At 44.7% G+C, this 27,006-nt stretch overlaps 1 protein-coding gene across 1 annotated transcript; it reads left to right on the top strand.

Annotated features, from left to right (window-relative positions):
* CEP85 (centrosomal protein 85kDa) lies at positions 1 to 26,994 on the top strand. Its single transcript, XM_015411213.1, has 14 exons — positions 1 to 67; positions 3,389 to 3,517; positions 5,155 to 5,288; positions 7,161 to 7,831; positions 9,261 to 9,394; positions 10,260 to 10,377; positions 10,522 to 10,707; positions 11,460 to 11,612; positions 11,819 to 11,973; positions 15,373 to 15,490; positions 15,887 to 15,937; positions 16,032 to 16,139; positions 24,026 to 24,251; positions 25,129 to 26,994. The coding sequence occupies exons 3-14, from the start codon at positions 5,189 to 5,191 to the stop codon at positions 25,290 to 25,292; spliced, it is 2,184 nt and encodes a 727-aa protein (XP_015266699.1). The 5' UTR covers positions 1 to 67; positions 3,389 to 3,517; positions 5,155 to 5,188; the 3' UTR covers positions 25,293 to 26,994.
* The last annotated feature ends 12 nt before the right edge of the window (positions 26,995 to 27,006 follow it).

Consider the following 27,006-nt stretch of genomic DNA (forward strand, 5'->3'; position numbering starts at 1 on the left):
CCTTGACTCGGCTGGCCGTGACGCTGAAGGGCTCTCGTCTGGAGGCTCCCTGTTCGTACTTCTCGAGGTAAACCAACCTTTTGCCGCTTGTGGGGCTAGATGTTGCTCTTCTCATCGGTCTCACAGCTGTCCCTTCCCCTGGCCCGGAGTTAATTTCGCAACACAAACTCGTGGCGGACCGGGGGGGGGGGGGGGGGGGCCCTGGTTGGGTGTCTCGGCGGCGTTGGGGAAGATAAAACCCCCATTCTAGCTTGTGGCCCCCTTCGCAGCCTTTGGTTGAAAGACCCCGCGCGTTGCTCTCTTAAGGCTCGAGTGGGGGGGAGGGAGTTGTTCTGAGCCTTCCCTGCTTAGCCTTAAACAAGATAAGGGCCGCTTAATTGAATGGAAAACAAAGACGGGACTTGTGATGCCTTAAATAGGGGCATCTGTGACCTGAGTGAGTGGCCTCTCTGTCAGATGCAGGTCTTCATTTAGGGATGCAGTGGTCAGAGGATCTGGGAGACCAGGTTTGAATGCCCCCCCCCGCCATGCGTGAACTTGAGCCAATTCCTCTCAGCCTAGCCTACCTCACAGGGTTGTTGTGAGCATAAACTGGAGTAGAGGAGAACAATGTAATTTGCTTTGGGTCCCCACCGGGGATAAAGATGGGGTGTAAATGAAGTAAGTAAAAAAAAGGGGTAATTTTTCTGATATGAGGGGACATGTGGGGAGGAAACTGAAGGGAAAATTAGAAAGGGTCAAAACCATTGGGGAAGCTTGGAAACTGTTTAAAACTACAATTCTAGAAGCTCAAATAAAATATATTCCGCAGGTTAGGAAAGGCACAAACAGGTATAAGAAAAAGCCTACATGGTTAACAAACAAAGTAATGGAAGCTGTAAAAGGTAAAAAGGATTCCTTTAAGCGGTGGAAAGCTAGTCACAGTGAGGCTGATAAAACAGAACACAGGCTATGGCAAATAAAATGCAAGTCTGTGGTCAGGCATGCAAAAAGGGAATATGAGGAGCATATAGCAAAAAATGTAAAGACCAACAATAAAACTTTCTTCAAATACATTAGAAACAGGAAACCAGCCAGGGAGGCAGTGGGGCCCTTGGATGACCAAGGGGTAAAAGGAGTACTGAAGGATGATAGGGAAATGGCTGAGAAGCTAAATGCATTTTTTGCCTCCGTCTTCACTGTGGAAGATGAGAGCTGCTTGCCCACTCCAGAGCCGCTGAGTTCAGGAGGGGTGTTGAAAGACCTGAGTCAGATTGAGGTGACGAGAGAGGAGGTCCTAAAACTGATAAACAACTTAAAAACTGATAAATCACCAGGCCCAGATGGCATACATCCAAGAGTTCTGAAAGAACTCAATTGTGAACTTGTGGATCTCCTGACAAAAATATGTAATCTCTCCTTAAAATCAGCCTCCATTCCTGAGGACTGGAAGGTAGCTAATGTCACTCCCATCTTTAAAAAGGGTTCCAGAGGAGATCCGGGAAATTACAGGCCTGTCAGTCTGACGTCGATACCGGGTAAATTGGTGGAAACCATTATTAAGGAAAGAATTAGTAGGCACATAGATGAACAAAACCTATTGAGGCAGACTCAACATGGGTTCTGTAAGGGAAGATCTTGTCTCACTAACCTGTTAATGTTCTTTGAGGGGGTGAACAAACATGTGGACAAGGGGGATCCAATAGATATTGTTTACCTTGACTTCCAGAAAGCTTTTGATAAAGTTCCTCATCAAAGGCTCCTAAGCAAGCTCAAAAATCATGGGATAAAAGGACAAGTCCTTTTATGGATCAAAAACTGGCTAATTAATAGAAAACAGAGAGTGAGTATAAATGGGCAGTTCTCCCAGTGGAGGGGTGTAAGCAGTGGGGTACCACAGGGATCAGTACTTGGTCCACTGCTTTTTAACTTGTTCATTAATGATTTGGAGTTGGGAGTAAGCAGTGAAGTGGCTAAATTTGCGGATGATACGAAGTTGTTCAGGGTGGTGAAAACCAGTGAGGATTGTGAGGCACTCCAAAGGGATCTGTCAAAGTTGGGCGAGTGGGCGTCAACATGGCAAATGGGGTTCAATGTGGCCAAGTGCAAGGTGATGCACATTGGAGCCAAAAATCCTAACTATAAATACACGTTGATGGGGTCTGAACTGGCAGAGACAGATCAAGAGAGAGATCTTGGAGTTGTAGTAGATAACTCACTGAAAATGTCGAGACAGTGTGTGACTGCAATAAAGAAGGCCAATGCTATGCTGGGGATTATTAGGAAGGGTATTGTAAACAGATCAGCCAATATCATAATGCCGCTATATAAATCAATGGTGCGACCTCATCTGGAATACTGTGTGCAATTCTGGTCACCACACCTTAAAAAGGATATTATAGCTTTGGAAAAAGTGCAGAAAAGAGCAACTCGAATGATAAAAGGGTTGGAACACTTTCCCTATGAGGAACGGTTAAGGCGCTTAGGGCTCTTTAGCTTGGAGAAACGACGACTGAGGGGTGACATGATTGAGGTTTATAAGATTATGCATGGGAAAGAGCAGGTAGAGAAAGAGGTACTTTTCTCCCTTTCTCACAATACAAGAACCCGTGGGCACTCCATGAAATTGCTGAGCGGTCGGGTTAGAACGGATAAAAGGAAGTACTTCTTCACCCAAAGAGTGATTAACACTTGGAATTCACTGCCACAGGAAGTGGTGGCAGCTACAAGCATGGACGGCTTCAAAAGGGAATTAGATAAGCATATGGAGCAGAGGTCCATCAGTGGCTATTAGCCACAAGGTATAGATAGGGACTCTGGGGCAAGTGATGCTCTGTCATCTTGGTGCTTGGGGGGGGTCAACAGTGGGAGGGCTTCTAATGTCCTGGCCCCACTGGTGGACCTCCTGATGGCACTGGTATTTCTGGCCACTGTGGGATACAGAGTGTTGGACTGGATGGGCCTTTGGCCTGATCCAACATTGGCATCTCTTATGTTCTTATGTTCTTATGTTCTTAAATAATTAAACCTATATATTTGTACTTTATTTGTGTTTATACACACATGAATACAAAAAAGGGAAACTTGGTTTTGGCTGTCTTGTACGGTTCATAGCCTTTTGGCCCACCTGTCTGCATGCAGGCACCAAAAGGCTTTGAAATGTAACAGCAGAAAGTTTCCAGTTTTGTCTTTATGTGTGTGATTTTTATACACAATATGGCACACGAATAGAAAATGAATTCCATGATCAATCACCTCAGATGTACTAATACTGTATTAGAGAAAGATCAGTGCCTATATAAAATGTTCGCTTCTGAAAGTCAAGGAACAGTTTCCAACTTTTTGCAAAAACTGATCTGGATGCTTTGCTACCTTTCAGTTTTTATTTATTTACTTCATTTCTCCCCAGCGGTGACCCACAGCAGCTTGCACCCTTCTCTTAATAAAAACACATAAGCAACATGGGAACCAGAGAAGAGGGCCACGACTGAGGAGTCAGCCTGTCCTGAAGGGAGTTGCACTCTATTTAAAGGAGAAGGTTCGTAGCTTGAAGTGCTGCTGGATCCTGGCCTATGGTTGAAGGTGCAGGTATTCTCTATGGCATATAGCACATTTTACTAGCTTTGACTGCTCTACCAGCTACAGCCATTCCTTAAAAAACATGATGTGGCCGCATTGATTCATGGACTTACCCTATCCAGGTTAGATTACTGTAATGTGCTTTATGTGGGGCAGCCTTTGTAAACCTCTGCTGGCCCAAAACACAACAGCAGGGCTTACTGTCAAGGGCAGGAAACAGGAATTGTATCAAGATGCATGAAACATTATTTTAAACGTAATAAAAAGTAAAGAAAAAGTTGCATGAAAGATTATATTTGTAGATACACATCACATGCATGCATTAGCATTCTTATGTGTGCGCACAACCTCTGCTGAGGGTCAGGGTAGACAAGTTATTATGAACAGAGTCTAGAAGGTCTGGCATTCCAAAATATAGGCATATTGCACTGCAGGGCACAAATGAAAACAAGATCCAGAGCAAATAGTCCAACCAGGGTAGGTGTGTATGACACTGAACTGCTGGCAAATTGGTAAAGTAAGATGACTAGAGGGACTAATAATTTCTGTTGTGAGTTGAAGTACTCCTAGTCTCTACTGAGCCCTGGTTTGATAGTATCGAATTAGCTTGTGGCAGAACATGCCTGCTCCGGCCTGCAGGCCTCGTTTCCACCCTATCCTCCTAGGGATTCCCAACTCCTTGGAGGGGTTTTTCTTCTCTCTAGGGTAATGTGCCACCACCACCTGCCCTTTTTAAGGAATTTCCTGCTGGGAGGGGCAGGACTCCCAGCCCCCCTTCTCTGTTCTGAGGCCTTGCCTCTGTGTCTCCTGCTACCCAGTGCCTTCCCCTGGTAATACTCTTAAAATAGCGTGTTAGAGACGGTGAAGGTCTATGTGCTACATAGAACCACTTCCAGCATCAAAAGTTAATAAGTATTTATTAAAAAGAAAATGTTTACAAGCATACTTTTAGCACAGCACCAGAATTCAAAAGAAATTGGGACAAAAATGCAAATCTGCTGTCCCTCTCTCTGTACACGCCCTATAAGATGTTAAAATAGGACAGGCTGTTCTAGCTTAGGAAATTCTAGATCTCTAAAGAGTTACCATTACCTTAAAGTGTCCTTCAGCCCCCTAGGCTGACGATATGGTCAGTGGCTGCCTCAGGAGTTAAGGGTCCTGTGACCTCTCATCGCCTAAGCATCACAAAGAAAGAGAGCTACTTCCTGTGGCAAGGAAGTTTTATCACCTCTGTTTCCTCCTCCCACTTGACCCGATCAGGCCAGGTCAGAGATGTGTTTCCTCCAGCCTCTTCCTAGAGAGCATCCGTGTGGCTGTTCTAGCCTAAAGTCCTCCAACTCTGTTCCCTGCCTGGAGATGTGGGGAGGGTAGACCTACTCCATTTTCTTTAGCTAAAGCTATTAGCATATGTATACAAGTAAGCTGGAAAGCCATTGATGGACTTTCTGCTTCCCAGAGAAAAGAAAAGAAAAACTTTTAAAATGCCATGTGGAGGTTTGTCACTTGCCAGCCTTCCAGGAGAACCTGCATTTCATCATATAGCTCATGAATTCCCATGTAAATTGTATAACATGTCTCCCCTCTCCCCCATTCCAGTTCAGTCCAGAAGATTCTCTAGAGATAATCTTGAATGCCCCGTCTGAAAATCTGGAGACGTTCTGGTTGTAATTTAACGATGGCTACCTGTGCAAGCACACTAAATGGAACCTCTAGCTCTAACAGTGCAGAAGGTACGTTTCGTTTTGACTCCATCCTATTTAGATCCTTTGTTACAGTTGACAGTCATGTTGCTGTCTTCCTACATAGAACCAGAAAGACTGTGGATGTCTTACAGCACAACTTTATTCAGAGTTGTGCTACTCTGACTCCAATTATTTCAGTGAATAACTCTGGAGTAGTTATTGGAATAATTCTGCATAGGATTGCACTGTAAACTGTATCTTCCATTTTCTAAGCTTTCGGTTTCCCAGCTAGTGATCAACTAATTCTTTTTACATACGGTCCTTGAGGTTTATTTTAACTGAACTTAAGTTCCCTCTTGATGTTGTTCAGTGTCTAGTTGGCTGTTGAGTAATTGACAGTAGAAAAATCATCCTTGGAGTAACTCTTTTGCATGTCAAGGAACTGGACATGCCATTTCAGTGTAGAGTATAGATCTGTTCTGCATATGTTTTCCCTATAGAGCTACTGCAATATGCTTACACTGGTAGCAAAAACACTGTGTGAAGCTGCCCTTTATTGCCACTCTTTAATTCTGTCGAGCTCCAAGTGGAGTAGTAAGGTTCATACCTGGTTGAGGTGTGTTCTTTCCAGTGCACATATTCTCTGGGCATGTCCCAGTGGTTTTAATTAAAGGGCAGAATGCTGTGTTTTGGTGTGTCTTTTTTGGTTCTCCAGAATGTATCAGGTCTTTCCTAGCTGTTCTATCATAATAATTAGAAATGCTAGGAACCTGAGGTGGAGCCTCACCCATCGAGATGTGCACTCTGCCACTGTATTACAGCTCTGTTCTAGATACAGCTATGCCAAGTCTCTTATTTCTTACCCGTACAGGAAAGGCCCTTTACCTCTTCGTGTAACTTGCTCATGAAACTTAACAGTGCCGCCACATATAAATTATATGTTCTTGAAGGAGTTTTAGGTTCACTGGCTCTTTGACTATCTTTACCATATGTTGGTATCTTGTCTAGAGAGACTTGGACTAGGTATATGTAGTAGCCTCATTCCTGTGATGGACAAATTTGAGTCCTGTGTTCCTTCTCATACTGGCAAATGGGTATAACTGACGTGTTGGTATGAGCTCATTGCCCTAAAATAAAAGTGATACCCCAGACTTTAAATTGATTTTCTACTGTCTTTATCTTGCACAAGAAGCAAAAATTCATGTAGTCATGACAAGTTTTCTGGAAAGGAAGGAAAATTGATAGAAAATAAGGTGTCCTACTGCTTGGTTAAGCTGTTGTTGTTTTTTTGTATTGAAATCTGAGAGTTGCTAAGAATAACTTCACACTTCATCTAGTCTGATCTGGTGTTTCAGCGTCAGGATTTTCAGTATTCTGCTCTGCTGTATTCCGTATGCTTGTTGGGAGAGACCTGAAGCTGATTTTGGAGGAAGTTTAATGCCAAACAGGACAGCAATTGTTCCATTTTCCTAGGAAGCTTTCCATTCTTTTGCTTCTTGGGGCTGCATCCAACTTTACTTACAAATCTGGCAGCAAGTGAATTGCAGGGCTCAGAACTGGAAATGTAACCAAGAGCTCAACTCCTGGTTCTTGAGTAAGTCTCAGTATTTATTTTCTAAAGTCAACTTCAAGACTTGTATATGAACAACTAGAAAGATACACTTTGTTATGTGATCTGATTTTGATCAAATGAAGATAATCTGGATGTGTGTCTGAATTCAGTTGTTATCAGAAAATACTTTGCATGTTAGGGGACAGAAAGCTTTGTTGGCACATGGCCTTTCCTTCTTTTTGAAAGTACTGCTAGGACATGCAAGTCTTCCAGTTCACCAAATGTACAGAAGAGTCACAGCAAAAGGCAGGCTTGTGCAGAAAGAAAGCAATCCTGATTGTAACATTCCTCTGTCTTTCTTTCCACAGCATTCTGCAATTCCAGTGACAGTTCTTCCTTTCAGCCCATCAAAACCCATGTGGCCATTCCTACAGCTCATGTCATGCCTTCCATGCTGGAGAGCCCTCCCTGCAAGCCCTGTATTGTGGGTGAATCAAGAACATCTCTGGCTGGCCTGACTTCCTTCCTGCCTGGCCCTTCAGGAGACATGGCAGGGCTGGTGACAAACTGTAACGTTTCGAGGCACTCCCAGGCGTTTCCCAGGGGCCATCTTCCTGTGTACCAGGCTTCACTGGAAAATGGTTTTGATAGATCCTTGTTCCCTTCATCTGACCAAGCAAGGACAGAAGATGCTGAGAAATCTGGCAGGTTTGCTGCTGAACGTACTTTTAACCATTCTGCAGTAATGGAAAGGCAGTCTGATGGTCCTTGGACCCAGCTCCAAATTTGCAATGCTGACCTAGAAAAAGAGCCACCTAGAGTGCAGCTTGATTCTAAGCCTACAACTGAGGCCAGCAAAATCTGTGAAAAGCAGCTCTCCTTGGGGCTTAATCCTGCTATTACATATTCCAATTTCACAGCTGCTCAGTCTCAAGTGTGGACACAGCAAACTTGTACACTACATTCACATGAGAACTGTGCATTCAGTGCCTGGAAACAGCATCTGGACCGGGTTCGACTGCAGCTAGATCAGATGCAGGTAGAAAGCCCTGTTAAAACCGTCTATGTTAGCTAAATCTTACCTATATATAAATAGCTGCTTACATCAGAATAAGACTTCTATTATCCATAGTTGCTTTTGGTTTTGATTTTTAGTTGTCTTAAATATATTGTGTATAACTAGGGTGTCCTATTTTTAATTGCAGTTCTTTTTCCATTAAGCAGTTGCCTGCCCTGAACCCTTCTGCATGATAAAAATGGAAATGTGCATATGGTTGTCATTGCTTAAACTGTTGTATTTTTTTGCACCTGTTCACTCTTAGCATGTTGCTTCTATTAATGCTTAGTGAGGAGGATGAGAGTGCTATCTATGTATATAACACTTCACAGGGATTTGAGGGGAGATCAGGAGGAAGTGCACAATGCTACGGTTACAGATATTTAGATTCCAGGCATTATGGGCAGCAAGGGAGACTAGGCAGACAAGAAGAGGTCTTGTGAGTTTTCTCTCCACCCATTGCTGCTTTCTACTTCTCCCCTGCCCTAAAAAAAAAAAAAAGCCTTATGTATGGTATAGCAGCAGCCATGATCTTGTGACATCTTAGTTTCTTTTTAAAAAAAGTTATGGTGTGTACACCTGTACACAAACTACACTTTGGCATGGGGAGGGCTGCCAAATCTGCAGAAATATTTCTTCTATGCCGTGCCCCATCGTGCTCCTTACTTGATCTGCATAGTGGGACCAAGTTCAGAATTAGATACAGTATGAAAGACTGTGTGTGACACCAATCCTTGTCAGTTATATTTTCTTTCTTCAACAACAGTTCAAAAAATACCCAGAAACCTATTTTGTTCTTTTATAAATAAATCATTATTTGTTTAAACTTATCCCGGCAGTCAGCACAGTCCTTCCTCAGGGCCACATAGTCCTCTGAAGCACCCAGACACTGGGTCATTCTACCAAAATAGAGAGATTTGGATTTTTTAATTCCTGGTGGCAGCAGAAATTTACTAAGTTCATGTACACAGTGAGTTTTAAAGGAGAAACAGTCTCCCCAATAAGCAGGATGTCACAGTACTACTATACAGAGTTATTCTAGTCTATACTCAGCGAATTCAACTGATGTAGACTGGAGTAACTGCATAGTGTGACTCATTTTCTTTATTTTTTTAAAATCATCTTGCCATAAGATCTACACACCCTTTATAGTAGGAAACAATTTTTGTTCAGTGATATCAAGCAAAGGTTCTCATGAGTTTCGTGTGACACACTGATCTAAAATCATTCCCTACTTTTTCTAAGTAGTACACTGAGTGCTTGGATGTGAATCTGAAATAGCTGTATATGGGATGAGTCTTCTGGAAATCGGTAGGCTTAGAACAATGCTGAGTACGAAATAGCAGTGATACTGCAACTGCCTTAGCGATCTGAACCTCATGCCTTGTCTGTCTGAATTTTGTGATTCCAGCTGCAAAATAAAGCTGCTCACCACCATCCTCTGGTGAACAGCACTTCAGTGCACTCTCTTGATCCGACCCAGTTGGTTGGTATTGTGAATACAAATGAGAATCTACTCAGGGAGAAGGAAATGCTCATTGACAGGTAGGAGACGGAAGCCTACAATGTATCCCTTTGGATTTACTTATTTATGCCATCTTTCCACCTGATCAGGGTCCCCAAGGTGATGAACATGAAAACATTAAAATAGTTGAACAATTTTTAAAATTATAAAATAATTCAATAAAAACAAGTAAACATACAACATCAGAACCAGGGAGGAGGGTCAATAACCATTACTGAGGGCATGCCAGATGAAACAAAAAAAGTCATCACCTGCTGATGGTAGACACCAATAGGGGGAGACGGGAATCTCCCTGAGGAGGGATTTCCAATGTTTGGTGCCATGACCAAGATAGCCCTTTCCATTTCATATTTGGAAAAATGTTTCTTCCTAAGAACACAGAATTATTTTCACTAAATCATTGACCAGCTAGGGCAAATGACAGGTGCCTGGTAATTTCCTTAGGTACAGAATGGGGGAGGAAACCATTTTCCTTTTCAAAAAGGGGTGCTTCCTCCTTAGTCAAGTCCAGAAAGTACATAAATGGGGAGCTGTTTGGCCTATTCTGTATACCCTGGGTTTGTGAACACCTAGTCTGGCTGTCACCTGACTTGGTATAGTGCAGTTTTTGCTTTTAGAATTAGTTATTTGTCTCCTAGGTAGGTAGGTAGATAAATCAATGGGGAAGGAAGCAAAAAAAGATCCGTTTTTTCAAGTCACCTTCCATTATTCCCATCCACCAACCTAGATTCCCATTTTTAGATTATAAACACAATTTAAAGTGCTCTATTGAAAGCCCTTTGCTAAAGGCAACTTTCTATCCTGTTTTCTGATATTCTATCAGTATAGATATATCAGAGTCTACGTTTCGTAAATGTTATGTTGGGGGGCCTTTCTGTTTTGAAGGCAGAGGCAGCACATTTCACATCTGGAGCAGAAGGTACGAGAAAGTGAGCTGCAGGTCCACAGTGCTCTCTTTGGCCCTCCTGCCCCTTATGGAGACATCTACTTGCTTAGAATGCAGGTAAACGTAAACAAAAACTCTGTGAGTCATGTCCACTTTTCTTGCTCTGCTGGGGCACAGCAATGTGGCTGCTTCTATGGGGCAGTATTTTCTGGAGGTGGGGACACTTGTGAGCTATTGTGTTTCAATATATGCTTTTTGCAGGAGTTGCAGCGGGAGAATGTATTCTTGCGTGCACAGTTTACTGAAAAGACAGAATCACTGAGTAAGGAAAAGATTGAACTGGAGAGGAAACTGGCCACTTCAGAAGCAGGTGAAAAGCAGATCCAGGAGTCTCACAGGGAGACCGTACAGAAGTATACAGCAGAGCTGAAGAAGCAAGAAGAGAGGGTAGGCTGTATAAGCTAACCATGCTAGAAGACTCTTCTGGTTTCTATTTAAGATCCTTGCTGAAGGAAGGAAAATGCCCTTTTGCGAACCTTTACACACATGGAGGGTAAACACAGTGTTTTAATTCAGGGTAATAAGAAACTGCAACATTACTCAGAGGCTGCCTGCATTTGCCCCCAGCAGATTAACAAGCTCTGTTGAGTGTGAAGTAGGGGGTAGCTGCTTTGGGCACTTCATTTTGTATTATACTTGGTGCTTTGGCCTCTGTACCTACAGGAGCCATAAAGCCACATGCTGACATGTCATGAACTGTTGGTCTGGGAAATGAGAATGGCTTCTGTGTGGGAAATTGGGGGAATCAGGAAGGGAAACAGAGAGCATCAAAACTATTGAAAACGGTTGCTTTAGGGCCTCCCTGTTAAAACTCATTACTTCTCAACATAAAGCTGGCCATTTGTTCTGGATGTGATAAGCGCAACAGTCCTTATTGCCACATCTCAAAAGGAGTGGATTTGGACTTAGCTTGATGTGGTTTGCACCCTCAAGCTTGGAGTATGATTAAAGTGCTTATTGATGGTCTTCATTCTGTCTTGGAGTGCTGTGCTCGAATGAAGGCCCAAATATATACTTCACTTGCTGTTGAAGGAAGTTAAGAACAGAGGTGGCCACTCGCACTTTGGGAATTTGAACCTGATTTGATTTGTGTGCTTCTGTGTTGGGAGGACCACTATCATGCTGTTTTGTTGGTGCAGGTAAAGGCAAGAGACAAACACATTGAGCATCTTAAGAAGAAATGCCAAAAAGAATCTGAGCAGAATCGGGAGAAACAGCAGCGAATAGAGACCTTGGAGCGTTACCTTGCCGACCTTCCTGTGTTGGAGGATCACCAGAAACAAAGTCAACAGGTATAGTGGAATCCAAGGAAGCTCTTCCAGCATAACTGTAGATGGGTGTGGCTAACTGGATTGACATTTGGCTGGCATGAAAACTTTGTGATCTAGGTTGTTTGCAATTCTTCAGGTAGACACAGCAGCTTCTGCAATATTGTTGTATCATGTGGCCTCCCATCATACCCTGGTTGGTTTTGGAGTTCTCTCTCTCCTCTTCCTAGTTAAAGGAATCTCAGCAGAAAGTTGCAGTCTTGCAGGAAACCGTGACTGCCCTCGAGAAGGAACTTGTGGGTGTTCGTGCCAGTTGCAGAGAGAAGGAGCTGCAGCTAGAAATGCAGAAACACAAAGAGATGGAACTGCTTTCCACTGTGCACAGGTAACATTCCTTGGGGCCAGGAGATGAGAGGCAGAGTGAAATGAAGGAATACTGCCTTGCAGCGCCATTTAGAGATCTTCCATTGTATTGTGCTTTTAGCAGTGAAGCCTTACCACAGGCAGCATGTATGTTGGAGGGAGGCTGTGGCTCAGTGGCAGAACATCTGCTTGGCATGCAGAAGGCTCCAGGTTCAATCCCCAGCATCTATTTAAAACAATCAGGAAGTAGCTGATGGGAAAGATCTCTGCCTGAGACCCTGGACAGCACTGCTACTCAGAGTAGGCAATATTGACTTCAGTAGACCAGTGATCTGACTTGGTAGGAGGCACCTTTGTGTGTTCAGAGATAGCAAGAGGGTACAGGTGCCAGGGAAGAAGAGAGAGGTGGAGAAAAGTGATTGGTAGGGGAGTCAGTAACCTCACAGAAGGCCGTAGGGAGGGGGAAAGAATAGAATTCAGGGTTAGGATCATGCTGATAGTAGAAAGAGAGATAAGCAAAAGATGGCTTGGTATGTCTCCCAACCAATGGCCTCTAAGGCAGGGGTGTCAAACATGTGGCCTGGGGGCCGGATCAGGCCCCCGGAGGGCTTCTATCAGGCCCACAGTGGAACTGGCCATCTCCTGCTTCCAGTTCTGCTGCTGCTGCTGCATCATAGCTTGCTTCGCCAGACTCTCTTAATCACTCAGCCATTTCATGTTTTAACCTGGGTCCTAGACTCAGAACTCTGAGCATGAGATTTCTGTGGTGAATGTCAATAAATCAAAAGTAGGTTTGCAGCTTACAGAGCTAATGTTTTAAGCATGTTTTTATTTTAAGTAAAAGAAATCTTTGTGTTTGTGTCCTTTATAAAGTTTATATCTTTTCTACCTGGCATCACATTTTATGACACACATGGCCTGGCCCAACAAGGTCGCATTTATGTCAGATCCGGCCCTCATAACAAATGAGTTCGATGCCCCTGCTCTAAAGCACCAATCCTCAGTGTGGCATGTACCCTGTATTTCAAGAGAGTTGGCAAAGCCACTCCCAGTAGGGCTTGTGGTTGGCAGGTTGTTAGCACCTTGAAATAGCTGCCAGAGGAACAGTAACCTCATGCCAGGATGGATGTAGATGTAGTGCTTTTGGTTGATGGAAGTTGTGAATGTGGGTCTTTATGAACTGCAGAGTGATTAGCACTGGCATAGATATTAGCCAAAATATTGACTCTACTGGTAAGTTTGTATAGCTTTACTGATGTGTTACCTTTAAAGCTTTGACTTCCAAGCTAGTAAAATGGTGAACATTCTAGCTTGGGAACCAGAGGAGCTCATGATACAGAGTTTGAGGAGACTAAGCTAGATGCAACAGCAATGGATCCATGTGTTTAAACCTGTACCGTTTCTAAGTTCCAAGTGGACAGGTGTCTAATCTTAATAGCAGAAGAATGCATGGGGTACTAGCCTTTGCCTTCCTGGGCTTTGCCTTCCTGCCTTATCTGGGCTTTGATGGAAGAAAAGCAAATGGGGAAAGGAGCTGCCAGGTAGTAAGTGACAGGCAGGGGAAGGGTTATGTATTTCAATTCCATGTACCGCTCTTTTAAAATAGGAAGCACATCTGTTGCTGTTAGCTTTAGTTTTGTCCTAAGTGGAGTCTTTTTGTAGAATTTCACATTGGAAGTTACCTTGAAGGCTCTAATCATACTGTGGAACTTTTCCTGCACTGGAGGTCCTGGCCAGCAGGTAGGAGGCAAGTCTCAGCAACCAGAGGGGTTCTCAGCAATCAGCAGGGGTTCACAGGTCACAGTCCAACATCAGTCCAACATCAAAGTCCAGGCTCAGATAACATAATCCAAATACAAGGTCAGAAAGGAGTCCAAGGTCCAGGCACATGTTCCAAAGGCAGGATCCAAAAGCAGACCAAGTCGCACAAATTGATCTTGAATGAGTCCGGCGAATAGCAAGACTGCAAACACATTGATCCCATGCTGGCTATAGGCTCACTGCAGCCTGATATAGAGCGTTTCCCTACAGGTGGGGTTCCTCCCACATTAAGCTCCTCTCCACAAGCTGAGTCAGCTCCTTTACTCATGACAAGTAGTGGGGGCCAGATCCTGCAACAATTTATTTGTTTTGCCTGTCATTCCCTCAGCATGCAGTCCTGCACCTAGTCCAAGCCTCGGCCCTTGCTCTTTACCTTCTGTGCTCCTGGAGTCTTTCAGGAGATCATGGTGGGTCTGGCAGTGGGCAGCTCCATGCTGGAACCTCCTGGCTTGAGGGTCCTGTTGGCTCAGAGGGTGACCCTGGTGCTAACTCAGGGTCCCTTTGGGGAGGCTCTGAGACACCAGACTCACAGGGAGTGTCTGCCATGGCAGGGTTGTCCTCCTCCTCCTCCTCCAGTGAGATTTCATCTTCCCACACTAAAGCAGGGTGGTTGTGATGATTCCTTGTTTTAAGAATGTGTGTGTCTCCTTAAATGTTTGGTTGGAGTGCAGTGATAGCAGAGTAGAGTGATTGAAGGAGACAAGTGTGGTGTTATTGGAGGATGAGAGAGTGTGGGAAGAGTTTTTGAAATGAATAACTATGTGTGTCTTGGAGAGTTATGAAAGTCAGTTAGAGAAATCAGTTGGAGTGATTCAGTCAGTTAGTGAGTCTGAGAAGAGAGTGAGATGACTCAGTCCTATGTGGAGATTTAAATAATTCAAAATATATGTCTTTACAAGTTTAAGTGTTGAAGAGATATGACTCCAAAGTTATACAGAGAATTAATACAAAGAGCTTTGCCAGTGTGGCTACCCAGTGAAAGAGTGATTCCTGGCAGAGAGGGATCTTGTGATCAAAGGACTGTGTGTGATACCTTGCCAGTTTATTTTACCAGTTTCTCTTTCCCAAAACAGTTACAGTTAACTAGCAACTCGTTTTTGTTCCTAAATCAATAAATCATATTTTGTTTAAGTTTAACCCAGAATTCAGTTCAGTCCTTCCTCAGGGCCACATAGACCTTTGAAAAGCCCAGACCCTGGGTCACATTACCAACAACAGCTAATGAGAGAAGATTTGGAATTTGTTTAAATTCCTGGTGGCAGCAGAAACTACCCTGTTTGTGAACACAAAGTATAATTTAAAGTGAAAACCAGTCCTCCCCAAATAAGAGGACGCCACAGTGGTCCTTGACAATGGAAGACGGATGAGGCAGAGCTAGCAAAAAAGGCCTAGCTCTTCTCTCATTTTATAAAATAACATGAGTCACTCAGTTAAACATGCAGTAATGGTTTCTGTTTCTTGTGTGCTTTTGGACTGAAGAAGGATTTTTTTGTCATTCTGGGAGGATTGTTGTTTTTGGGAATGACTATGACAGAACTCACCCTCAAAGGGTGAGCTTACTGAGGTCACTCAGCTTAGCAGCTTTACCCTGTTTTCTCAGTTTACAAGATAAAATGCAGTGCGGGAAGACGTCATCAGCAGAAGGATATGCCCAGGAGATAGAGAAAAGAAAACGAGAGAAGGATTCTCTGCAAAAAGAATGTGATCTCCTCAGGAAGGTAGCTCTACAATGAGTGAAATTGGCGGATGTAATGGGACTGTTGCTCTCCAGTATCTTTCTTTCCCTGCTCTGCTCTAAGCATCATAGCTGAAATCTCTCAACCATGCACATCTCCATGCTCTGCACCTGAGCAGATCCCACAAGTATGCAAGTTCTGCATTCTTGTGGCCAATCAGGTTCCAAGGAAATAATAATTTCTGAGGAGTCCCCAAGGACAGTGTGTGAAAGAGAGAGCTGTCACACCATTTCTCTAGACTTTAGCACTATATCATAGCCATGACTGAAAAAAATGTGCATGTGGTCTTTGTAATTCAAGCATTTTAATTTTTTAAGACAAGTGTACATCTGGATGATGGCAGTGAATGCATTTTTCATGTATCTCACTTGATTTCAGATTGTGGACAATCAAAAGAAGAAAATGGATCAGTTGTCCTCACAAGTGAAGGTGAATGGTCTTTGTTGGCAGATCAGATGTTTGTTTTGTATGTTGCAGCACCACCTGTGCAATAATCTGAACTAGTGTCTCCATGATATACCAGGACCTGGAGGAACAGATTGCTCAAGAGGAGGGCACAGGCCAGGCACTGAGAGTGGAAGCTATGAGGCAAGAGAGTGTACTGCAGCAGCTGCGCTTGGCTGTGAAAGAGGTAACGCCCTTTTGCACTGCTTCTCTGATTATGTCACATTGATCAGTCCTTCAATTCAGTGCAGAATCTGAATGCCACAGCCTGCTGATTTGTTCTGATATTTTATTGTTTACTGTTCTAACAATGTGTGGTTTGTGCGCTTTCAGTTTCTTGGTACGGCCGAGTCCCATAATCATTTTAGCAGAATGGGGTATGGCTTCTACAGTTGTGGCAAACTGAATCTGCTGCAAACTGGTTTTCCATTCTGTTTCATTGGGAGACTGGGAACCATTTTGCTATAGAAGGAGGCTGAGTGGAGAGCCACTGGATCTCCTACTTGGTGATACAACCAGCTGACTGGTTTCTGCTGCCTTGGTGCTAGTTACCAGTAGTCTTCTTTGTGGACCTAGTCTTTATGCTTTGAGAAGCTTTGAGAAGTTCTTATATGACTGAAAAACAGCCAACAGGGGTCTAGGTAAATAACATAAAAAGGAACAGTGAAGCTCAGTTTCTCTGCATGAGGCAACAGAGTTGATACTCTTTAACTACTCAAAGAGGCAGTTGATTAGAAGTCTTAATAAACCATGCCCTGCATGCCTTTGTCCCCCGGGCCTCCCCATCCTCCAGCTCCCTACAGACAGCAGCTGAAGGCCAGTAGCCAAGAATATTCCATCTTATCTTGCTTTCCCTTCATAGAACTTGGTTGTCAGTATAGATTTAGACCTAGCTATTCTTAAACGCTTGAATCACAGAATCACACAGCTTGCACATAAATAATCTTTATCATCACTGAGGAAAAAGCTCTATAAATTGAAAACCTCACAGAGCACCCAGATCATTGCACCAAAGGACCATTAGAACTAGAACCGTAAAGGCCTGGGGTTGGTGGGGTGGAGAAAATAATTGAAATACAAAATGAACTTTTCTCCTATGAAATACTTTCTCTTTTGGAATGAGTGAAATACTTTTTAAGGCAAAGCTTTACTCTCTGAAATTTTATGTGAGTTTTATCTGTAGCATTATCTGTATTTTCTCTTTTGGAATGAGTGAAATACTTTTTAAGGCAAAGTTTTACTCTCTGAAATTTTATGTAATATAATCTGTAGCATTAGGGAATGATAATTCCTGGCCAGACAGTCTGTTGACATGTTCAGCTTCAACACTCAAATCCAAGGTGCACTGACTGAGTGTTGCTGACTTCATGAAATAAGTATACAGTGAGGGTTTTTCGCCAGTAGATTGCTCCTTGCCTTACTCTGTGGGGACTTTTAACACTGAAACATCTGTGCTTAGGTAGTATAGGGTGCAGCAGTTTGCACCTCTTGTTCTCCCTCTGAGAGGAGGACATCTTGATGGGTGTTTTCCACCCTATCCTTAGGGAGGCAGGAACCAAACTTCACTTCCTGTCCTCTGGGTGGGACACGCCCCTCAACTCAGTTTTTGATCCTACCTCAGTAGGGAGAGCAGCATGAAGTTGGCACTCGTGCCTTTCTTGGCTATTTTTTCGACCTTATTGCTCTTCACTCTTCGCTTTAATTATGAATTTCTTCCTCCTCCTCCACTACCTCCTTTCCCCCACTCAATCTCATCTGCCTCCCACCCACTCTTTTTCCTCTCTTCCCTGCCTTCCTCCTCACCTGACGCTCCGGGCGGAGCATGTCGGATCGAGAAGATTCAGATGGCTTCCTCTCAGAAAACGAGAGGGAAGACGCCCTGACGATTGCACAAGCCAAGCCAGGCAAAGTAAAGGCTGTGGCTTCTACCTCCTCCTCCGCTGCTAGCCTCACCACACCAAAGGGAAAGTGCGCGAAAAAGCGGCCTCCTTCCCCATCCACGGAACGTGCCACAGGCGCCATTTTGGAACAGGCAGCAAAACAGAGTCCCCCTGGGGAAACGGGAGGGCTGCGGGGCAGCTATTGCTGCTTCCATAAGCCAGACAATGGACAGCAACGACGTCCCAGACATTCCTAACGCCCAGATTGTGACAGCGACAGCCTCTGACGAAATCAGGCTACCAACAGGTCTACTCATCAGTAACCCTGAAAGGGGCGGCAACGTGCTTCTGACGCCAGATATAATGCAGGCTTTCAGGCAGGCCATGAGGGAGGAAATTGCTAATTTTCACAGACTCCCCTGCAGGGAACAGTGGACATTTTTCCTCACATATCTCCCCATGTCATTATCCCCAGGGAGAACCTGATAGAAACTACCCAGAGGAAAGGCCTTGCTGGCCAACTAAGGCAGCCAGAAAAGACCATTTTTCTGCTATGAGGGATTACTCTCAGTAGGACCTTTCACAGATTAAGGACAGTGAGCTGGGAGATAGGGAGGAAGGGGAATTTCTCTCAGATGAGGAGGAGGAAGAGGAAATGGAGGTTCCAGAACCCTCTCTGAGATTTTTTAAACCTGAGGACTACCAATACTTGCTTAAAAAGACATTGTCTGCCTTGGAACTCATGCCCAAACCCAAGGCAGAGGACGCCACCAGCTCTGATCCTGCAGATGGGTCCAGACCCAGAGGGAGCAAGGAATATTTCCTCAGGACTCCTGGGGACAAGAAAGTTTTTCCCTTTCCTGAATTCTTATAAAAGCAGTCGGTGAAAGAATGGGCCAAGCCTATGGCTAATAAGCACTGCCCTCTTAATATTAAGAAACTGTATGCCTTGCCTAACTTTACTGATACGTTTTTGCAGGTCCCCCTAGTGGATGCACCAATAACTGCACCCCAAACTTCAGGCCTATTCTCTGAAGACAGAGAAGGCATGGTGAGAGATAGCCTGGACAGAAAAGCAGAATTCGCACTACGCAAGGCCCATGAGGCCACAGCCATCAAAGCTTCAGCCACTGCTGTCGTGGTAGCGGGAGCATCCATAGCCTGGTCCAAGAAGCTTGTCCAACTCATTTCCAATTCCAACAGACATCTGGCTGAGGGAGCAAACAGACTCCTCCAGGCCTCTTCCTTCTTGACAGACGCCACCTTGGACACCATGATCTTCTCTTCAAGGTCACTGGCTTCCACGGTAGCTGCCAGAAGAACCCTTTGGCTATGGGCGTGGCAGACCGACTTACACGCTAAAGCCATAGTCACGGCATACCCTTTTCAGGGCGACCGCTTATTTGGAGAGTCCTTAGACAAGATCCTCATTGAGACAAAGGGTAAGAAAAAGGTGATGCCAAGTTCGTTGGGAAGACCAGATAGGCGAGGTTCAGGTAACTTCTCCTTTCGTGGACAAAGGCCTCCAACCAGGTTTAACCAAGACAACAAACGCTCTTCATGGGGGACATCCAGATAAAACTTCAGGAGAAATCCTTTTCACAACAGATCAGGCAAACCCTTCTCCCCCAAAGACGACAAGTCTGGAAGAGACAACAAAGCTCCCAAAGCATGACTACGCTTCAGCCCCGGTGTGTGTGTGGGGGGATGTCTGCTTTTGTTCCATCAGGAATGCGTCAACTCAAACGCGGACAACTAGTCCTGTGAGGTCACTTTCAAAGGCTACTCCATCGAATTCCTGAGCAGACCCCCAGACCGCTGTGTCCCCTCACCAACAATAAAAGACCCAGTCAAATTACACAAAACCCTGGATGCCATCCAACATCTATCCAGCATCCTGGCCATAGAACCGGTTCCTCTCTCAGAGAGAGAACAAGGAGTCTACTCAATCTTTTTCACTGTTCCAAAGAAAAACGGACGTCAGAGGGCCATTCTGGACTTAAAATTTCTAAACAAATTCATAACAATTTTGCATGGAAACTCTTCGTGCCATTGCAGAGGCCCTCCAACCGGGATTGCTCCTGATGTCAGTCGACCTCACCAAGGCATACTTACATGTGCCCATTTTCAATGGTCACAGATGATTCCTGTGCTTTTGCGTACAAGGCCAACACTGGCAGTTCAGAGCACTACCCTTCGGTCTCTCCACTGCCTCAAGGGTGTTCTCCAAGATGCTGATTCACCCCATTGTATTGCTGAGAGAGAGGGGTGTACATGTTCACCACTATCTAGACAACCTACTGATCCGCTCCAGCTCGCACGTCAAGTCCCTCCAGGACATGTCAGACACTATCCAATGCCTAATGTCTCACGGTTTTCTAGTGAACATTCAGAAAAATTGTCTGGTTCCTTCTCAGTCAATAGAACACCTAGAGGTGATCTTGGACACAACACAAAACCACATGTTCCTTCCCGGTCCAAAAGTGGAGAAGATTAGTTTCTTATGCAGACAAGTTATCAAGAGCAAACAATTCTCTCTCATGACTCTCGCCAAGTTGATGGGCCTGTTCATATCCTGTATAGACACTGTTCCGCCTACACGCAAGACCTCTACAACAACTCCTGCAACCTTACCAGTACAGGATTATGAGAAGGGAGGATGTACTTGTCCAGAGCTCCCTCAAGGTGAAGTTCAGCTTAACCTGGTGGACCAAAATGCAGAACCTCCTGCAGGGTCGTACATACTACACCGAAGATTGGAAGCCTGCACGCAAGACCTCTACAACTCCTGCAACCTTACCAATACAGGATTATGAGAAGGGAGGATGTACTTGTCCAGATCTCCCTCAAGGTGAAGTTCAGCTTAACCTGGTGGACCAAAATGCAGAACCTCTTGCAGGGTCGTACATACTACACCGAAGATTGGAAGCAGATCATTACAGATGCCAGTCTTCAGGGTTGTGGCACTGTTTTCATCAATTCCCCAGCTCAGAGACTATGGTCCAAAGAGGAAAGCCATAAGCCTCTTAGAACTGAGGGCCATCAGACTAGCACTTCTGCACTTCCGTTCTCAGGTTGCCGGCCGGCCATCATGTGCTGATCAGAACCAACAACATTGCCGCCAAGGCCTACATAAACAGCCAGGAGTGTTCCAGGTCTTCTTGTCTCCAACAGGAAGCATCCAAGCTGTTCCTGTGGGCAGAACTCAACATAGCCTCCATCAAAGCGGAGCATATAAAGGGCACCCTGAACTCCTGGGCTGATTGGCTCAGTCATTGCCAGTTACAGGAAGGGGAATGGTCCCTGAAGCAAGACCTGTTCCAGCTGATTGTGAACCATTTTGGGCTTCCGGTGTGGACCTGTTTCTCAACTTCAAGGTGAGAAGGTTCTTCACCAGGTTCTATCACCACGATGCAGAAGCAGAGGACGCGCTGATGTCTCAGTGGCCTCCTGGCCTCCTGTTTGTGTATCCACCGACTCCAGTCCTTCCACGACTCCTGAGAAAGATTTGAGAACAGAGGGCGGAAGTCATAGTAGTGGCTCCATATTGGACACGCAGACCGTGGTTCTCAGAGCTCCAGCGACTGGCCCTCCAGTCACCTCTTCACCTGCCAGTGACTCCAGACATGCTGACACAGGGCCCCATCTGGCATCCGGACCCAGGATGGCTTAATTTGACTGCCTGGCGATTGAGCGGGAAAGACTCCTCAGACTCAGATACTCCGAGAAAGTGACAACTACCATGTTGGCCTCTAGAAGACAGTCCACCTGTCGGATCTACAATACCACCTGGAAGGCCTTCGTAAGATGGACTAGAAGAAAAGCCATAGATCCTCTGAAGCCTCGCATCAAGAGTGTATTAGCTTTCCTGCAAGACGGCCATGACTCTGGCCTGAAGGCCTCCACCCTCAGAAGGCAAGTGGCAGCCCTGTCTACGGTCCTGCCTTCATTCAAAGAATGGGGTCTATCCAGACATCCACATATCCGACATTTTCTTAAAGGTGCATCACTTCAGGATCTGCCGACATTACACAAATTTCCCATGTGGAGATTAAACGTGGTCCTCAATGCGTTGATCAAGTCTCCGTTTAAACCCATTAAGGTTTAACCCTTTGAAGTGGCTCCATATGAAGACTTTGGTTTTGGTAGCCGTAACTTCTGCACGTCGGGTGTCAGAACTGGGAACAGTCTCCGCCAGCCCTAGGCTCTGTGTATTTTATAAAGAAGGTGGTGTTGTCCACGGACCCTACCTTTCAACCTAAAGTGAATTCTCGTTTCCACAGATCTCAAGAGATCTGCTTGACCTCCTTCTGGCCAAACCCATCGCACCCGAAGGAGCGACTCTGGCATTCATTAGACGTGCGACAGGCTCTGAAGACCTTTCTCCATCGCACTAGTGACTTCAGAAAGTCGGAATCTTTCTTCATTTCCATTTGACCCCCTAATAAGGGGTGCAAGATGTCCAAGTCCACTATTAGCTCTACACTTAAGTACTGCATTGCTGAGGCTTACAGGGCACAAAAGCTGGTGCCTCCTTCAGGAATAACCGCTCACTCAATTAGAAGCGCAGCAGCGAATGCAGCCCTGGCAAGCTGCGCCACAGTGGAAGAAATATGCAAGGCTGCTACGTGGTCCTCTGGCTCCACGTTCATTAAACATGACAAGATCAGTGTCTATGATTCTGCTGATGCAGCTTTCGGCCGAAGAATCCTACAAGACGTGCTGCCAGACAGAGATGATGACCCACCCAGATGATGAGGACACTGCTGTGGGAGGTCCCATCAAGATGTCCTCCTCTCAGAGGGAGAAAGGACCATTGGTACTTACTGAGAAGGGTCCTTCTCCTCTGAGATAAGGAGGACATCTTGGCCCTCCCGTGTCATCGTCATGTCTACATCTGTCTAAAGGTAAAGGTTCCCTTGCTCGAAAGCCAGTCAAATCCGACTAGGGTTGCGGTGCTCTTCTCCGTTTCAAAGCCGAAGAGCCAGTGCTGTCCAAAGACATTTCCGTGGTCTTGTGGCCGGCATGACTAAACACCAAGGCGCATGGAACGCTGTTACCTTCCCACCGAAGTGGTACCTATTTATCTACTTGCAATTTCTTGCTTTTGAACTGCTAGGTTGGCAGGAGCTGGAACTAGAGACGGGAGCTCACTCCGTCATGCGGCGCACTTGGGTCTCGAACTGCTGAACTACCGACTTTCCACAGCCTGCAGTTCAGTGTCTTAACCACTTGAGCCACTGCAGCTCCTCTGTCTAGCTGTACTTTATTCTTCTGGCCTTTCCTGGATAGTCCTTCCTGTCCCTATCTCCCCTTTTCTCTGTTTACATGCTTCTTGATACTTTTTGCAGTTCAGCCACAGTTGGCTCAGTTGTTAAGAATTGTTTGATGGTTACTGCTTCTGGGAGTTCCCAAACGGAGTTGAGGGGTGTGTCCCACCAAGAGGACAGGAAGTGAAGTTTGGTTCCTGCCTCCCTCAGGATATGGTGGGAAACACCCATCAAGATGTCCTCCTTATTTCAGAGGAGAAGGACCCTTCTTGGTAAGTACCCAATGGCCCTTTCTCTCTAGTACAGGCATACATGCCTACAGAAAACAAGGCATTAATGCTTCCCAAGTATTGCATAAATTTCATTTTTTCTGAAAAACACTGACGAAAAGGTGGGTTTTTCCCCATCATGGCATCAAATTTTCTTTCACACACTTACGTACAAAAATATTATATACCATGGCTCACAGTGTGGGTTACAATATAGAATGGAAAATAACATAGTCCTGATCATAGTCCATGATCTAAGGTTTTATGACAGAGCATTCGAAAGTGAACTCTGCCTTGTGGTTGCTGCTCAAACTTAGTTGTGAAATAGATTCAGGTGTGTAGTTGTGTTGGCCTGAAGCAATCAAAGTTTGAGTCCAGTGACACCTTTAAGACCAATAAAGTTGACTTGACTCTAAGTAGCCCTTCCTGTCAACTAACCCCACCACCACCACCTATATGTAAGACTTGAGGAAGTCTGTTTCAATGTATCTGAAGAAGTGTGCATGCACATGAAAGCTGATACCCAGAACTGAACTTTGTTGGTCTTAAAGGTGCCACTGGATTAGCTGTGAAATGTTAGTATCACACTAGGGAGTGATAGAGAGCCAGGCATTTGTCTGTAACACGCCACCATCTATACATCTTTTTCTTCAGTTGTCTGCACAGAACCAGGAACTGATTGAGAAGAATCTCGCTTTCCAGGAGCACTTCCAACAGATTGAACTGAGCCAGCAGCTTCCCGGTGAGGTGGCCCACTTTGCTGAAGAGCTGCACAAGGAGCTGGCCAGCTGTTTGCAGGACTTGCAGTCTGTCTACAGTGTTGTGACTCAGAGGACTCAAGGGAAGGATCCCAATTTGTCTTTGCTGCTAGGCATTCACTGTAAGTAATTCTGAGGTACTTCTGATGCAGAAAAGTGGATCAGGACACTGTTTTAGGGGAACTTTGCTTACTTTCTTAATTGCTATTCAGATTTTAGTGGACAGGGGGATTTAGGAGAACTTTATATCCTTGGAGTTTTTCCCCCTGAAGATTTATTAAATGGCCTTGCTGTGAATAAAATTTGGCCAATCCAAGTATATACTTAGTTTGCAATACTGCAGGTTTTACTTTTTGCAGGACTTGGTGACTGTCATTAAATTTCTGACCACTGAGGTTTTGTGCTCCTCTATCAGACTCCTGGACAGAGTCACTCTCAACAACACTCTCTTTGGCAGTGATTTGTTTATTGAGATATAGTCATGTTCCAGGCTAGTTCAGTACTGAGGTTCTGGCAGGAGAACCCAAAGATATAGACAGTTTAAACAGAGCCCCCAGTCCCCTGCACCCAATAACACTTCATCTTGCCTAGCTTTTGCGCTCACTACCCCCCCACACACACACCTGTGAATATGTGGTTTCTTATTTATAATAGCAAGCTGGCACAGTCTTGGCTTCAAGGTCGTCCCTGGACTCGGGAGGTAACTTGGGAGGAAGAGTTAAAACATCTATGATAGAGCAGTTCACATGCACTCAGCTGTTCACCCCTCCCTCAGGAATTTCCCTCCCCTTACAAATCATGGCAAGATAGAGTTTGACATCCTCTTGCTGGGTTTTGAGCTGTCTGTAGACCAAAATGTGTCCACAAAAGTGAAGGCTGAATATGCTGTTTAGATGTCTAGTGCTTGTCTTAAATGGAGCCCAGAAATATATTAATCTGTAAAGTAGCCCTGGAGCTAATCTGTGGCTTTCTCTGTGTGTGTGCTCTGTGCCTTCACAGCTGTGCAGTGCTCAGTTAAAGAAAAGGGTGACTTGTTGAAGCCAGACATGCTTGCAAAGAAGCTGGATGATGTCAGACAACTACACAAGGAGATCGAGGATTTGCGGACCGCTATCTGTGACCGATATGCCCAGGACATGGGGGATAACTGTATCACACAGTGAAGAGAAAAAATATAGGATTTTGGGACTGAGTGAAGCTGCTGGGGAAGAGATTCAGAAACTCTTTAAATTATTATAGCTTGCGTGCCAGGTGAAGCATATTTCCCACAACTGGGAATCTGAGCTTTTCTTGTGCCATGAATATTCATCTACCTTCTAACAAGGTCACTTTGCCAGCCTTGAGAGAAATGCTGAAGGTTTGTTTACTATATCTGGTTCAGATACTGGGTGAGTTGCTCAATAGCTCCTTCTTAAATTGACTGCTTTGCACAGGCAGGTTCTTCCACATGCTTGCTGCTATGTGTCCTCCTCAGCCATGTGTCTGCTGTCTGATGGAGAAATATTGGGGTGCATGGAGATGGCCAATGGTATGGCCCAATTTGCTGTGTTTTCTTACCCAGTTGTGGGCATATATGCGGTTAAGGGCACATGGCAGCTTTATGCAGAAAAGTAAATTAGCTTGTCTGGCTAGCTGACTTTGTGCAAAGGTGTTCCACAAAAAGTTCGTACATGAGGAAAATGCATGCCAGCAGCTCTGGGTAACTGGGAGATTTCATATAAAACATTTCATTCAGTTCTGAAATTCTCAGGTTTGAAAGGAACCAGCCAGAAATCTTGATGCTACACTGAAGTTGTACAACTCCTCGCTTGTTTAAGGGATTTATAACTGAATCTGTGTCTTTACTTGCCTAATTGCAGGGCAGAAGGGAAATATGACCTGTACAGTTGCACAAGTTCACAGTCACACTACACATTTTTAACAGAGACTGTGCAGGTGCTCCTTTAAGTACAAGCTTGCCATTCTAGAGTGTGGATTTTCAAACAGATGTGCCTTTTTAAAAGATTATACCGTTCACAATACAGCAACAAATAAATTTGCCTACATGGCAGTAGCCACCACTTTTCCCCCTCTGAGTAGCTCCTGGTATGCTTTCTATCCATAGAATCTGCCTTCCAGATTAAAATTTGTATTGATTTCCATGAAAGACAGGCTGGTGGAAGTTTGCTGGTTAATCACTGGCTGAGTCACTGTACAAATCCAGAAAATGAGGGGGTATAGAATGTAGGTGGGAAGGATCAGTGTGGTCTTACATGATGTACGCTACTTGCATAGAGAAAATTTGTACCTGGGAGAAAACTAAAGTAGGTCTTTTCTCCCTGACCTGCTACTGTTCCAGTTTAGGTGGGAATGGCGCATGGGGAGGTGGCTTTTAGCCATGCAGCAGTTCCCTCAGCCTTCTGAAGCAATACATTTACAAATACTGTAATGTGTATCCTCTACCTAAGGTGCATGAATTACAGATACACCTGCTAACTTAAAAGGCCTTTTATGGGAGATGCTTGTATTGCCCCATCCTGTGGCTCTGCTATCCTTAGAAGCATAAAACTGTTTGCAAAATTAGTCATTTAACATGCAGTCCTGTGACACACCAGTATCCACTCCTTGCTTCAATACTCTTGTCTGATCTAAAGGGTGCATTAAATCTCTCCAAACTTCTTACAGTGCACTTAATCTAGGGATGTACAAATGAATTTGGGCTGTTTTAAAAGGCATGCTATTGATCATTATGCTGAAATGGGGGGGAGAATTGTTTTAGGAAATCATCTTGGGCACATTTTTTTTCACTTCTGCAATTTATGGCATATTAAAATCGTGCCTTAAAAAAATAGAAATTAAAACATTATTTTTAGTGGTTGCACTGTCCACCCCCCATCA

This window comes from Gekko japonicus, unplaced genomic scaffold (genome assembly GCF_001447785.1).
Source record: "Gekko japonicus isolate JY-2015 unplaced genomic scaffold, Gekko_japonicus_V1.1 scaffold1145, whole genome shotgun sequence".
NCBI lineage: Eukaryota > Metazoa > Chordata > Lepidosauria > Squamata > Gekkonidae > Gekko > Gekko japonicus.

Bases quoted from the DNA above. Each gene is read 5' to 3' on its own strand.
- CEP85 (XM_015411213.1), top strand. From the start codon at position 5,189: ATGCCCCGTCTGAAAATCTGGAGACGTTCTGGTTGTAATTTAACGATG. The intron at 5,289-7,160 runs GTACGTTTCGTT...TTCTTTCCACAG, and splicing joins TAGCTCTAACAGTGCAGAAG to CATTCTGCAATTCCAGTGAC. The intron at 24,252-25,128 runs GTAAGTAATTCT...GTGCCTTCACAG, and splicing joins TTTGCTGCTAGGCATTCACT to CTGTGCAGTGCTCAGTTAAA.